The sequence below is a fragment of the Mesocricetus auratus genome, unplaced genomic scaffold (genome assembly GCF_017639785.1).
Source record: "Mesocricetus auratus isolate SY011 unplaced genomic scaffold, BCM_Maur_2.0 Super-Scaffold_100043, whole genome shotgun sequence".
In the NCBI taxonomy this organism is placed as follows: domain Eukaryota; kingdom Metazoa; phylum Chordata; class Mammalia; order Rodentia; family Cricetidae; genus Mesocricetus; species Mesocricetus auratus.
The window spans coordinates 8,042,254-8,057,877 of NW_024429220.1; the positions used below are offsets into that span (position 1 = coordinate 8,042,254).

Below are 15,624 nucleotides of genomic sequence, written 5' to 3' on the forward strand. Positions count from 1 at the left end.
TGCCAAGTACTTAGAACTAAGCCTATGTCACAGCAATGTGTGAATAAACACATGGCAATCTAATGAGGGACAACACCATTACTATTCACACTATATGTCTAATAAAAGGGTAACTTAAGGTTATATAAGCTGAACAAAGTTTTTTGGCTCAAGTAAAGTTTATCTGACACTACACTTAAGCTCTCTGATCATACTTATATGAATACAAAGCATGGTACCCATTAGCAAACAAACAAAAGGGAAGTGAAGGCAATTTCTAAATGAGGAAAAAGAACTATTAAAGTAAGTTTTTACTTATGAGCCTCCACCCAAACTAAGGAGCTATGGCTTCTAGGCTGATAGCTTCTGGGGGAGGGAGAGCCAATTTTTTTTAAGGGATGTGACTTTTGTAGGTGAACCACACCCCAATGGAAGGCCCTACATTCATGAATACACTGGCAGCAAGAACTGAAGTCAGTAGACTGTTAAAAAAAATTAAAAAGACACAAAGTTGGGAAGGACTAGGACGGAGTTAGAACCAAGAATGGGTAATAACTTTGATAAAAATATATTGTATGAAGTTCAAGAGAATAAAAAAAGGCTTTACTTAAAAAGGTGAGTGGTAGTACAAGGAAAAAAATGGAGTGGCTGAGACCTATGACTGTGGTAGAAACTGACATCCTGAGCACATGAGCAGTGACATGCACCACACAGAGCTCAGGCAGGAGCATGGTGATGAAGCAAGGGATGATGAGCCAGCTAGCTGGAGGGTAGGCACCACCTGTGCTGGGGTGAGGGCGACAAGTCTAGTAGTGAAAGAGTAGTAAGAAAACAAGACAGAGGCTGGAGAGACGGCTCAGCAGCTAAGGATACAGAGGCCCTGGGTTCAATCTCCAACACACACGCCACATAACAGTTCCAGAGGATCGATCATCCTCTTCTGGCTTCCACAAGCACAAAAGCATGCAAAGACAAACAAAAATCCAAACAAATAAACAAATGAAAGGTTTTAGAGCAACCTATTTTCAGGGCACTTCCCTGCTGCAGTGTGTGTTTACTCTGCTGGATTCATCTTGTTTACCTTTTTTAAAAACAGAATATTTTGGATTATTCTATGAAATTATGTAACTGTATAAGTCTAACAATACAGATTTTTTTCAGTACTACCCAGGAGTCAGACATACTAGACCCACAGGTTGTACCAAAGAGAATGAAAGAAAACACAGTATGTAGATCATTAGCTGACATTTGACAATTCTACACTGGAAGTTGTAAGACTAAAAGAAAAAAAAATACAGACTGCATGATAGATTTTTGTTAAAAGATGGGCTTACAAACAACAAAACACAGACAGACAGACAGACAGACACACACACACACACACACACACTTACATTTAAGACAGCATTTAATGACAAAGTACAGCTCCCCCTGACAAAACTCAAATTTTCATTGAAATATCTGAACCATTTAAACTCTTTCTCAGAGTGATAGGGCAGCACGCAACATGGGAAACTGAGGCTCAAGGATCCATGTGTCTATGAGTTCAAGTCCAGCCTAAGTACAAAAGTGAGATCCCTATCTCAAAAACTAAATCAAGCATGCAAGCAAACAAACACAAAGCAAAAAGAAACAACACTACTTCTATCACCACGGCCAAAACCACCAAAGCCACCACCACCACTGTTTGAGCACTTTCTCAGTCCCCACAAAAAAAAAACAAGATATAGGAATTCACTGAAGCAAACAGCCTAAAATCAACTATTTATACAAAGCATTTGCAAAACAATAGTTCCACTATACTCAGAATTTCACCTTTCAATTTACTTACCCCTTTATTTACCCACTATAGAATATAAGCATTAATGATTTTACTAGCAAAGTCACCTTCTAACTAAGCCTGAATGGTAATGGTGCTGTCAACCATCTATAGCAGCAGTAGACATTTTTGAAAGCACAAGATTCTAGGAAATGACAGAGTCTCTGTGAATTGAATGCAGGCAGTTATTTCTGAAATTATTTAGTCTGTACAGCTGTGCAAACCAGCTCAGTGCTAACAGAGAAAGCATGAAGATCTGTCAGGCAGTGGGGGCACACACCTTTAGTCCCAGCACTTGGGAGGCAGCAGAGGCAGGCAGAGCTCCCAATTGGAAGCCAGCCTGGTCTAGAGTCCCAGGACAGCTTAGGCAACACAGAGAAACCCTGTCTTAGGGAAAGAAAAAAAAAAAGGCACAAGGACCTGAGTTCAAATCCCCAGCACCCATGTAAAAGCTAGGAAAAGTGATCCCAAGCCTACGGTGGTGAGAAAAGAGCACCCTGGAGCAAGCTGAGCTAATCTAGCTGAATCATTGAGCTCCAAGCTTAATGAAAGCATGATCTTGTCTCAATAAGGTGGAGCCAGGAAGGCATGGTAGAGCAGGTCTTTAATAGAGGCAGGCGGATCTGAGGCCCTTACTGAAAAGGGTTCCAGCAGGAGCAGGAAGAAAGAGAAAGTAGGAGATAAAAATGACTAAAATTCAACACTTAAGTGTATGAAACTTCAAAAAAAAAAAGTAAAACTGAACATCAAATAAAGACATCCAATATCTGGTCTTTGTTTGAAATCTCCACTTTGGAGCCATTCCGCCCCCCAGGAAGCCAAGCTTCGGACCCTCTCCAGGAGTTGCCTCATTCCAGACTCTGCCCAGAGCACTGCACCAGTCTTCAACCCCTGGGTGCATTTAAGAGCCCCTCCTCATGGTTCTCTCCTCTTCCCCTGGATCCACTGGGGGGATGCTTTGCTCAGGTTAAACCTGGATTTATTTATTCATTTATTTAAGATCACTTGTGCTCTTGATTTTTATTATTTTTTTACATTCCAATCCCAGTTCCCCAACTCCTCTCCTCACTCTCCCCCTTCCTACCTCCCATGTGCTCCTCAGAGAGGGTAAAGCCTCCCCTAGGATGTCAACTAAGTTTGTCCCATCACCTAGATGAGGAAAGACCAGGCTCATTCCCACCCCACTCCCCATGTCTAGGCTGAGCAAGGTGTGTGTGTATATATATATATATATATATATATATATATATGGCTCTAAGTCAGTTTGTGCATTAGAGTTAGATCTTGGACCCACTGCCAGTGGCCTCATATATTGTCCCAGTCACACACACACACACACACACACACACACACACACACACACACACACACACACATATTGGTTTTTTTTACCAGACAGGGTTTCTCTGTATTGTTGTGGATGCTGTCGGTCCAGCCTGGCCTCCAACTCACAGAGATCCGCCTGCCTCTGCCTCCCGAGTACTGGGATTAAAGGCGTGCGCCACCACCGCCCGGCTCATTGTCACCTATATTAAGGGAGTCTAGTTTGGTCTTATGCAGGTTCCCATTTGTCAGACCTGACTCAGTGATCTCTCACCAGCTCAGGTCAGCTGATACTGTGGGTTTCCCCTCATGGTCTTGACTCCATTGTTCATATTCTCCCTCCTCCCTCACTCTGATTGTGCTCCAGGAGCCTGGCCCAACAGTTACAGATCTTGGCATCTGCTTTCATCTGTTTCTGGAGGAGAGACCTAGCTTTTCTGGGATTGTGGATTGTAGGCTGTTTATACTTTGCTTTAAGTCTGGTATTCACTTATGAGTGAGTACATTATCTGTCTTTCTGGATCTGGGCTACCTCACTCAGGATGGTTTTTTTTTCCTAGTCCCTTCCATTTGCCTGCAAATTTCAAGATGTCATTGTGTAAATGTACCACATTTTCTTTATCCATTCTTCAGTTGAGGGGCATCTAGGTTGTTTCCAAGTTCTGGCTATTACAAATAGTGCTGCTATGAATATAGCTGAACAAATGTCCTTATGGTGTGACTGTGCCTCCTTTGAGTATATGCCCAAAAGCGGTATCGCAGGGCCTTGAGGTAGGCTGATGGCTAGTTTTTTGAGAAATCGCCATACTGACTTCCACAGCTCTATACAAGTTTGCTTCTCTTGCTGCCTGTTATTCATGCTTCCATACCATCGGTCTTCCAGCATCCCCCACTTGTTGTTTTCTTGGATGCTCACACTAATTTTGCCTTTGCTTCTCTGATGATTCATCCAACTACACTGGGATTCATGCCCAGCACACAGCTGTTCACTCCCCCTCCCCCAACAGCCTAGGAGATCCACAGCTTAAACTGCAACTGGTTGTGTCCTCAACATGACTCCTGCCTCTCTGCCAACTACCCCTGTCCCTTTCCAGGTTCATGGGCTCCCCACCCCTCCCTGTGCAGTGCAGTCTCTTGTTCCTATGTTGTCCTGTTTCATACCTTTGTCGGAGCCCCCTGAAAGGTGTGCATCTTGCCTTTGCCCAACAGGCTTCCCTGGCATTTGGTCTGTAATGCAGGGATTCTTCTCAGGACAAACCCATAATCCTCTCTCTGTCTCTCACTGTACCATGCCTGCCCATTAACCCTATAACAAATCCATTCTCTTTGTCCCTGCCTTCTCTGGGCTCCAGGGCATGAGGCACAGCCATGTCAAGCCACACTGTGGCTGACAATGTTCAGGTGTCCAACGTGGCCAGGAACGTCCTTACTATGCTTCCCTATGCTGCTTTACTCTTACTTTGGAATTTTAAGTTGGTCATTTGATAATTCCTGTCCTGCCCTAAAAAACAAGATTTATAAAAGATAAGGTTTAAAACAATTGCGGTTTACTAAGATATTAAAAGCTGCATCTTTATTTTCCTGTACAAGAATGAATCTTGCTGGTAAGCCAGATTTTGTAACCTAAAGGAAACACCTTGATAGATTTAAAACACTAAAATGTTTACAATATTAGGACTTGATTCTGCCTAGAATTATGCTCTAGGTCTCAGAACTATGGCTGAAAAGTAGAGACTGAGATATTCCTCCTAATCTTTTTATCTCTACTAATACAGGTAAGCTGTAACTGACTGCATAAACTGTGTGTCCAGATTTAAGGTGCATACTGAAAGTTAAGCCTAAACAACACTTGTCTAATTTAGATCTACCTGATAGGTAATGGTACCCTGATCCTCAAGTGCCTTTACAGATCTGAGAGAATGGTATTTAATAACAACAACAAAAAAGCATTTTATGACAGGCAGACATGACAGCTTCTGGCTGCATCCTGTATCTCCAAGAAGATGGGTGGCTACAGAAGAACATCCACCTGGAGGCTTGCTTGGATGTGGGAAAGCCAAACACACAACAAAAAATTGCCTTTCACCTCAGCTGCCTAGACCCTGCCTGAACTGGACAATAGGACACTGGAGGAATTGATCGGCCCATCCTGCCAAAACAGGTAAGCCTATCTCCCCGAATTCTTGCTCCACAGAAAAGTCAGCAGCTAAAGGCAAGTACTGCTTCTGGGACTTGTGTCCCGTCCTGTCCCCCCACCCCCAAAAGACCACAGAGAGACTTGGGATTGTCTAGGTAGCTGTAAAAGTTGTCTCAATTCTGCTTATTTACTTACACCTCTCAGATCCGTCTGATGGTGTTTGATGAGATATAGGGTACCTATAGCTCATTAGTTCATTAGTTAAATTTCCTGCTAAAAGTACAGGTGTGCCTCTTTCACAGGCTTCATAGTGAGGGATTAACAAGTTGCAGATGTAACTTCAGTTCAGCGTTTTAAATTTCCTCTGGTTGTTTTAAAAAATGTTCTTGCCCTTTAAACTAAAGCCATAGCCTTTTGCTATCACGCCAAGATACAAATCTGTTTCACCTGTCTTAGAGATACTTTCAAGTTCCTGGAAGAAGTTCTGCTACTGCATCAAGAAATCTGACCTGATGACTGTCTCCAGAGCCCATATCTTGATACCACTCATTTTTTGAGCATATTTTACAGGTTCACTCCTCCTAGACCAGCTCCTGGGGCTTCACCACTGGTACCACCTCTCCAGGCTCAAACTGGCACCTAGTTTTCCAAATGTCCCAATAAAGGGCCTATATGCTCTCCTGTATCGTTCATTTACCCTTGTCTCTTCTGTTCAACAAGGACACTTCTCTGTTCCATTTCTTCTGCTATCCACGGCCAGCCCTGTTCATAGGGCTAGATGATAAAAATCTATTTATCTCCTAGAATCCTGCCTCCAATGTACGTGTACACACACACACACACACACACACACACACACACGTCTACACCACACATACAGAATAAAACAAATTATCTACGTTAAGCATTTAGTATTTCATGTTTTATCCAAGATAATTATAAGATTCCTCACCAATGTCAACAAATTTTTGTTATTGCTGTGTGTAGCCCTGGCTGTCCTCTAATTCACAGAGATCCGCCTGCCTCTGCTTCCTTAGTGCTGGGACCAAAATCATGCACCACCACTGCCCAGCTTCAACAAGATTTTTATTTAAAAAGAACTTTAGACTTGCCTTTGTTACAAACATGAATGTCTACATTGTCTACAAGAGCTAGTTCCAGGACAGGGTCTAAAGCTACACAGAGAATCTCTATCTCAGAAAATCAAAAAAAGAAAAAAACCCAACTCTCCCAAAATAAACGAACAAAAAGCATTGTTGATGGCCTTTTCATTCCCTTTCCAGTTCAGCACCTTTTATGGTTTTTCCAACTTCTTTTTTTTTTTTTTTTTTTTTTTTTTTGGTTTTTCGAGACAGGGTTTCTCTGTGGCTTTTGGAGGCTGTCCTAGAACTCGCTTGGTAGTCCAGGCTAGTCTCGAACTCACAGAGATCCGCCTGCCTCTGCCTCCAGAGTGCTGGGATTAAAGGCGTGCGCCACCAACGCCTGGCTCAACTTCTTACTTCTTAAATACCATATGTAATATGACAAAAGGCACCATCCAAGTGCTACACAGGAAGACAGTGTGAGGAGTAGATTCAAAGGATGCCACACAAGGTGGATATACATACAATCTAGGATGTTTTCACTACACAAACTTAAAATCTATAAATTTCTACAAAAGGGTTTAAAAAGCCTACTCATGTGCAAGTGCATAAGCACAGACTTTGTACACTTGTAAGGTAAAGAAGTTCCTTTCTCAAGCCCCAGTGTCTCAATTGACAAATTGGTGTGAATCATTGTTTTATTACATTTCTTTATGTAGGAAACACACACATACACACAAATTTGAGCACACACGCCCAAGTTTGTGCCAAGGCATTTGTGTAGAGGTTAGAGGACAACCTGCAGAAGTCCCTCTTCCACCATGTGAGGCCTGGGGATTGACTGAGCTTGGGTCATCAGGCTTGTTTGGAGGCAGGAGTCCCCACCACAAGGTGCCTCAGCAGAGCAGAGTTCTTTTTCCATTTAAGAATTCTAAGGACTGAGTATGATGATGGTCTTTAATCTCAGCAAGCACTTAGAAAACAAAGACAGGTGCATCTCTGTAACTTTGAAGCCAGCCTAGTCTACAGAAAACATTTCAGGCAAGCCGGGACTACATAGTGTGAGATCTTGTGTCAAAAATAAACTAACAAGACAGACAGACAGACACACACACACACTCACACACTTTAGACAATGGCTGGGCTTACTATGCAAGCATGAGGTATTTGAATTCTCAGTATCTACATAAAGCTAGATGTGGCAGCATGCTCATAAACTCAGCTCCGAGAAACCTATAGATCCTAGAGGCCTTGAAAAAATAACGTAAAGAGGTGACTGAGAAAAATACTATCCCATGTCAGTCTCTGGCTATCACAAGTAGTATTGCAAGCAGGCACACACAGATGCTGGTGGTGGTTTAGATAAGAATGGCCTCCATGGGCTCATGGATTTCAATGCCTAGTTTGCAATTGGCAGAAGTAACTGGGAAAGATTAGGATGTATGGGAAAGATTAGGAGGTATGGCCTTGTGGGAGGAGGTGTGTCACTGGTGGTAGGCTTTCTGCGTTCTCACTGTCGCTCCTCCTCCCCTCACCCCGCCCCCGCCTGCCTCCTTCTTGTGTATCAGACATAAGTTCCCAGCTACTGTTCCTGCCTGCTGCCATGATCCCAACCACAGCAGTCACAGATGCTAATCTTCTGGAGCCATGAGTCCCAAATTATATGCTTTACAAATGCCTTGGTCATAGTGTTTTGTTACAGAAACAGAAAAGTAACTAAGATTCATGTGTATGCATAACTACATATAACACATATACACACCTCATACAATTCTGGACTGAGGCTGAACTCTCTGGGAAGGCCTAATCCAAGCTTTGAACCTGGTGATCAAGGGAAGGCTCCTAACCTCTTCTCACACGAACTAACTAAGCAAACTCACTGATAATCTGTGGACTTATTCATGCTAACACACATTATAACAGTTAATTCAGACCAAACTGCCTGTATCTGCAACTTTCTTAAAGCAGTTAGTACAGGAAATGAATGGAAGACAGACATAACATACCCCATGCCAATAAACTAACTGGTGAGCAGTGCTAGATGGAAATTGGTTTTCTATCTGTATAACTCTCATTCTATAAATATTTATTGGAGTATGTTCACTAAGCCACTCCCTTGCTAAGGGTTTTCTTACCCAATGAATACAATACACAATGAAGTATTTACTATGTGGTACCTGATATTTTCATATACGGGTACACTGTTATACTTACCACAAACAACTAATTGACCTATCCCTTAATAAAACTGTTTTTTTTGTGTGTGGAGATGAGGACCTACTTTCTCCAAATTCCAAGTATATGATGCAGTACCATTACCTGCAGTCCCTGTGACGTACATCAGATCCTGAGCTTGCTCCTCTCTAGCTTTCATTTTCCTTCTATCCAAGGTACTTGGAAACTAACAAACCTCACAAAAGAGCACAATAAATTGCTTTTTCTTAATTAAGTTCTCAGGAACTAAGTCAATGTTTTATAGTATATACAGAATACCATAATTTATGATTAAATATGCCTCAACACTTATCTTTACAAGTCTGACATTCGAAGAGATGTATAGCAGATGATCAAAGATTGCTTTCCTTTATTAATACTGAATGCATGTCATTAAACAAAAACCAAACAATTGATTTGATAGCAGTTCAAATGTTAAATTCATTAATTTCTTCATTAAAAACTAAAATACCAGAGGCAGACAGATCTTTATGAGTTTGAGACCAGCCTGGTCTAGAAGAGTTAGTTCCAGGACAACCTCCAAAGCCACAGAGAAACCCTGTCTCGAAAAAACAAAACAAAAAAACCAACAACAAAAAACATGTTGAAAGGCAACCAAACTGGCTAATGGTGGCGGGTCTACAGGGGTGGGGTAAGCCTCACCTGTCGAATGATACTCTTCACACAACGTACTGGGAGGCCTTGATAGTTGGATTTTATGATCCATTTGAGGAGATGGTGGCCAAGTACTTCAAAAACCATGCATACATCTGGGAGGAGGTTAAGGAGCGTCTGAGGATGTGCTTCCCTAAGGCAGGAGGTGACCAAAAGCATCTTCATTGTATCATCACTTGCAGAATATTGTTTTCCTAATGAAATACCATACTAATAAATATTATCAAGGTGATCAGTTGCTCTTTCTCACTTAATACACAAGATGTGAATTTTTCACTAAAGACTCATCATATACTGTACATTAGTCAATGTGTATAGCAGATTACATCAGGAAATATATAATTACACGCATCTCTAAAACAGAGACAAAGAGCATGCATGATTCAGACCTACATTGGGGCATGCTATCCCCTTTCACCTCTGCACAAGTGGACAAGAATAAACCCTTATAAGATTCAGAGTGGGTGGGGGGGAGGGCACAGGAGGAGGGGAGGGAAAGGGAGAGGGCCCTGGAACTGACTTGTGAAGCAACCTTGTTTCTTATCTAAATTTAAACTGAAAAATAAATAAAAAAATATATACTCTAAAAAAAAAGATTCAGAGTGGGATTAAGTAAGAACTTACTTGCTGGCCTTACTTACTTACAGCTTCTATTTGACAGATGACATATAACAAAACATAAAATAGAAATTTGTCAAATATACTGAAGATTAACTTTTTTTTTATCAGTGACTTTCAGTTATGCAAGATGACACACACATGTAATCCCAGTACTTGGGAGGTCAGGAGTGTCAGAGGTTTGAGATTATCCTCAGCTACACAGTGAATTCAAGACAGCCTGGGCAATATAAGACAATGTCTCAATGAAAATCTGTTAATTAATTAACATATTTCAATGTACAGTCGGTGCATTTGGGGTCAGGTTACAACTGTGAGAACATCACTATCATTCAATGCCATATAGGCACCCAAATGAAATCAAGATTTCAAACAGGTACCAATAGTTCAAAGTTCACTATAGCACTACTATGAGCAGTCAAGATACAGAAATGACCTACATTTACATGTCTATCACTGTATGTATTGACAAAGAAAATGTGGTACATATATATATATATATATATATACACACAATGGAATATTACTCTATGCAAAAAAGTAGAATGTTTTTAAGCAAAAGCCCATATTTATTAGAAACTAAAATCTAAAGTTAGTGGCAGATATAGGGCCAAACCCTAGGGTTTCCAAAATAAGACTCAAATCTCCTCAAAATATTAACACATTCAGACCATGGTAGCTTCTTAGCATTTTACTTAATAGTAAAAGGAGCCGTGTGTGTGTGTGTGTGTGTGTGTGTGTGTGTCTTTTTCTCTAAAGAATTCCTCCCTCTTCCTTCTCCCTCAGGAAAAGTTCTACAGATTTAACACTCAGTGAATAGCTCTCCTGCCCTATACAGAAAGGACCCCATGGACAAGCAAGCACAGACTGTGGTACTAGTTATGTGCCCACCTGCTCGCCTATTGTTTGGGAATCATCTAGAGGCAAAGGCTGAGATAATGTCAGCAGAGTTCTGTACTTCACAGTATCCCTAAATAAAACTGCTTATTTACTTTGGTTTGGTTTGGTTTGTTGAGACTAGGTCTCATGTAACCCAAACTGGTCTCAAGCTTGCTACATAGTAAATCTGACAGTGGGCTTTTCAGCCTTCTCCTTCAGCCTCCAGAGTTCAGGGATTACAGCCATGAACCACCATGTAGGGTTTGGAATTTCTAAGAGAAATATAAAGAAAGACCTGTTACAAGAGGAGTTTTCTTCCTCCAAAACATCATGCTAGAGGAGGTGCACACACTAGATGTCATTCTTAGGCTTTAACAGAGACTTAAGACCTTGACATAAGGTTTCTGGAGTTTCAGAAGGTCAAATATGACAATAAATGTTGGATCTGCTCCAAGTAAGATGTAAAGAAAATAACAGAAGGTTGGGTGGTGGTGGCGCACGCCTTTAATCCCAACCCTCGGGAGGCAGAGGCAGGCAGATATCTGTGAGTTTGAGACCAGCCTGGTCTACAAGAGCTAGTTCCGGGACAGCCTCCAAAGCCACAGAGAAACCCTGTCTTGAGAAACCAAGCAAACAAAATACCAGATGACCTGAAAGAAGCCAGAAGACCCTGGCCATAGCATGCACTAATATTCATGAGCCATGCATGGGGTATGCAGAAAAAGTGCTACAATATTTTTCCACTGACCATTGCAAACAAAACCAGGACAACTTTTAAAAAATTAACAATAGCCAGGTAGTGGTGGCACAAGCCTTTAATCCCAGCACTCGTGAGGCTGAGGCAGGTGGATCTCTGTGAGTTTGAAACCAGCCTAGTCTACAGAGTAAGTTCTAGGACAGCCTCCAAAAGCTAGAGAAACCCTGTCTCAAAACCACCCTCCCCCCACAAAAAGACTCCAAATCAATAATAACCTAATACATTATATACACACATACATGAAAATACAACAAAATCTCATTTTGTATAATTAATAAACACTAACTTAAAAAAATAACTAACTCCATTCCAAATCAAGTCAGTATCTTTTTAACGTTTCTAGGATGCTAATACAAGCAAAAGAATCTAAATCTAAGATAGACAGACAGACAGACGAAATAAACCAAAGCCCTAGCCAAGCAGATCAGGAGAGGTGTATACTTCAACACTTTACAGTGACCCTGGACATCTCACACAGAAGGGGCACGGCAACAATGATAAGTTTACAGACACCTGAAATAACCCTATGTTTAAAAGTGAAAACAAAGAATGTGTTACAATTAAGAGATCACAAAGTAAAGGATACGTATCCCATTCATGCCTGAAATCTTGAAATCATCAATTAGCTGGACTACCATGTCTTTGTTTGGGTCACTGGGGTCACTTTCTCGAACCTATATAAGTAAAACAAAAGAACAAAGGAGTTTTCGTTTTTGATTTTTGTATTTGGCTTTCCCAAATGAAATGCTGGCTATCAGTCCAAACTAGCCTATCTCTAAGCACTCCTGCCCTTCTTCCTGAGTACTGGGATTGTAAGCGTGCAATACCATGTTCAATCACACACAAGTTTAAAATGGAGGGGCTTGAGAGATGGCTCAGCAGTTAATAATGTGCACGGTTCTTCCCAAAGATCTGAGTTCAATTCCCAGCACCCATGTCTGGCAGCTGAGCAGCCTGTAACTATAGCTCCAAAGGAGCCAACATCTGCAATGAATGAATGAATGAATGGTACTTTTTACATTATGCCAATCAACAAGGCATTTCTTTCAAGTAAAAAGACCTAGATTTGAACTTATGAAAAATTTTACTTTGATTTAGTATCACACAGAAAAATCTCTAGCCAAACCAAAGACGAGAGGTGAGTACTTAATAACTTTAAATGAGCCTACAGACCTCATACAGAGGGGCACAGCAGCAATTACAAAGTTTACAGACACCTGGAATAACACTGCTTTTAAAAGGTAAAAGCAAAAATGTGTTATAATACAGAGACCACAGAGCAAAGCATTAGTTATTTTTATATCATTCATATTTGTTGATTACTTACACATTTGAGCAATTTAATTTCATCCAAGGCTGTCTCTGTATAATGCTGGGCACTTTTTACAACTTTCATTGCAACAAATCTTTTCCCTCTTTAGAAAAAGAAAAGCATAGTTATTTATATTATCAGCAAAAGAAGTGATTGTTATAGCGATATGCAGTCAATAAATTGAAACTTTCTATAAGCTTTCCTTTAACATAGTATTTAGGTGCATTATCTGCATGCACTTGGGAGGCAGAGGCAGGCGGACCTCTGTGAGTTCAAAGCCAGCCTGGTCTACAGAGTGAGCTCCAGGACAGCCAGAGCTACACAGAGAAACCCTGTCTTGAAAACCATACATACATACATACATACACACACACACACACACACACACACACACACACACACACACACACACACACACACACGAATGAAGGAACAAACGAACGAACGGTATTTTGGGGGCCATCCAGATGGCTCAGCAGCTATTTAATTGAGAGCTCAACACATTTTCAATTTGTATTGATTTTCCTTTTTTTGATATGAACTACTAGATAAGTAACAGCTCTGATGAAAAGCAGTTTCAAAAAACAAGCTCACAAATAAAGCTCAATTAGCATTTTTTTAAATACAAGCAAAAGCAAAGGAATTTAAGACTAGGGTAGAAGGGACTAGTCAGCTGCAGGGGCCTGTGCTAAGCAGCACCTAATCTGCTACAACAAGGTAGGGTGACCCTTGACTACATCGTCTTAAAAGCAGGTGTACACAGGTAAACACAACTCAAGAGCACATAATGACAAAGAACACTTACTGCATGTCCCAGCACAGCCAGACAGTAGAAAAGTGCCCCCATCCTAGCTTCCTAATGACATGGTACCGACCATTGAAGAGGTCTCCAATTTTCACTGGATGATAGCCACCTGAAAAAAAAATAAAAAAAGAAAACTGAACATCTCAGGAAAACAGCAATGCAACTTATCACTTTGATTTTCAGTTAAATTAAATAAGAATGCTTAAATGTTTCAAGATTACTCTTGGGGGGAGTGTGTGTTCAGGACAGGATTTCTCTGTAAAGTCCTGGCTGCCCTTGAACTTGCTCTGTAGACCAGGCTGGCCTTGAATATATAGAGATCCGCTTGCCTCTGCCTCCCAAGCGTTGGAATTAAAGGCATGCACCACTACTACCTGGCTAAGGTTACACTTTTATAAGTGGAAAAATAGTCTATGAATTCCCATTAGGTTTTTTTTTATTTTAATAAAATTTGAAAAGGTAACAAACTGTGTAGAACTCCTGACAATTTGTATTTAAGTCAAAAAGTTCAGACAGATGTACATCAACTCTTGACACTGAAATGCTGCTCTCAATAAGCTCAAAATTTTCTGTGCATAACATAAAAGCAGATGAATTAGGTTTTAAACTCTACATACTTTTTAAAAAGATTTATTTATTTAATGTATATGTGGGCATTGTCTACATGCCCATCTGCATTGGATCCTGTTACAGACAACTATGAGCTATTTTATTTCTTCTTAAATAAAAAACAACATTTAGGTTAAATTATAAATAAAAGGGAACAAAAATGAACTACTAAGTAGTCATCAATGTCATTAATGTGGCTTCTTCTACTACTCTCCCTTTATGACACCCGAGAGACAACAAAAGTTCTACCTATACTATTGACAAGACTCCAAAGACAAGTCCCTTCTCCCTGCCTAGCAAAAATCCACATTTATTTATGTAAGCCAAACAGACATTCAGAAATTCATGATAAAAAAATAGTCTGGATTTTCAGGAAATTATCTTCAGCTCCTATCAGCATTATTCCTTTTTAGACTGATAATAATTTATATGCTCTGATTGTAAAAAGCTTTCAAAAGACTAAAGAAATATTATAGAATCGTCACTAACATACAAGTCTTTATTAAGAAAGGTGGAACAGGATCTAGACAGAAGGCTCAGCAGTTAAGAGCACTGGATGCTCTTGTAGAGGACCCAGGCTTAATTCCCAACACATAAATGGTGGCTCACTGCTCCCTTAACTCTAGTTCTAAGGGTTCTGAAGCTCTCTTATGGCATCCTTGCACACCAGACACCCATGTCGTACAAAGACAATACACATAAGCAAACACATATACCCACACAGAAAATAAACAAATCTCCAAAAGAAAAGAAAGGGGAGGTAGACTGATAGGGAAAAAGAAAAAAAAGAAATTCAGCATAAAATAGCAAACATACTCTGTCAGATTCAATACTTCACCCAACACCAAATCAACAAAATACAATAGTCAGAAAATCAGTAAGGCTATGATTTGAACACATTATGGATCAACCTAACTTGCTGGATACTTACAGAATGCATTCAGGAATACGTTCAAGGGGGGACAATTTGCCAAAAGAAACAACACACTGGGTCATAAAACATGTTACAATGAACACAACAGGGTTCAAATCACACAACGTCCTCAAACCAAAGAGAATTGTGCTAGAAAGCAGCAGAAGTTTAACTGTTAAAAATCCCCAAACATGACATATATCTGAAAACTTCCCAACTAACACAGTGTAAAGAAATCTGAAAGAAGCCAGGCATTGCAGCTCATGACTACAGTGGCAGCACGTGGAAGGCAGAGACTGTCCTAGTCCACAAAGCCAGTTCCAGGCCAGCCAGGGAGACCATGCCAAAGAAACAAACAAAAACATCATATACACATACAAGCCAAAAATAACACTGGGGTGGACACTCATGCCCACAATCCTAACAGTTAGGAGACTGAGGCAGGAGGTACTCCATGAGTTCAAGGCCTGCTTCTGCTACATATTAAACCACGGGCAAACCT

General features: G+C 40.6%; 1 protein-coding gene across 9 annotated transcripts in view; it reads right to left on the minus strand.

Moving 5' to 3' along the window:
• Srpk2 (SRSF protein kinase 2) overlaps positions 1-15,624 on the minus strand; it is a 211,694-nt gene that overhangs the window by 39,314 nt on the left and 156,756 nt on the right. For all 9 annotated transcript variants that reach the window (XM_040735191.1, XM_040735192.1, XM_040735188.1 and 6 more), the window contains 4 exons: positions 13,601-13,709; positions 12,811-12,898; positions 12,070-12,157; positions 9,218-9,324 (listed from right to left, as the gene is read on the minus strand). In XM_040735191.1, coding sequence (XP_040591125.1) covers positions 9,218-9,324; positions 12,070-12,157; positions 12,811-12,898; positions 13,601-13,709 — 392 coding nt within the window. The remainder of the gene's footprint in view (positions 1-9,217; positions 9,325-12,069; positions 12,158-12,810; positions 12,899-13,600; positions 13,710-15,624) is intronic.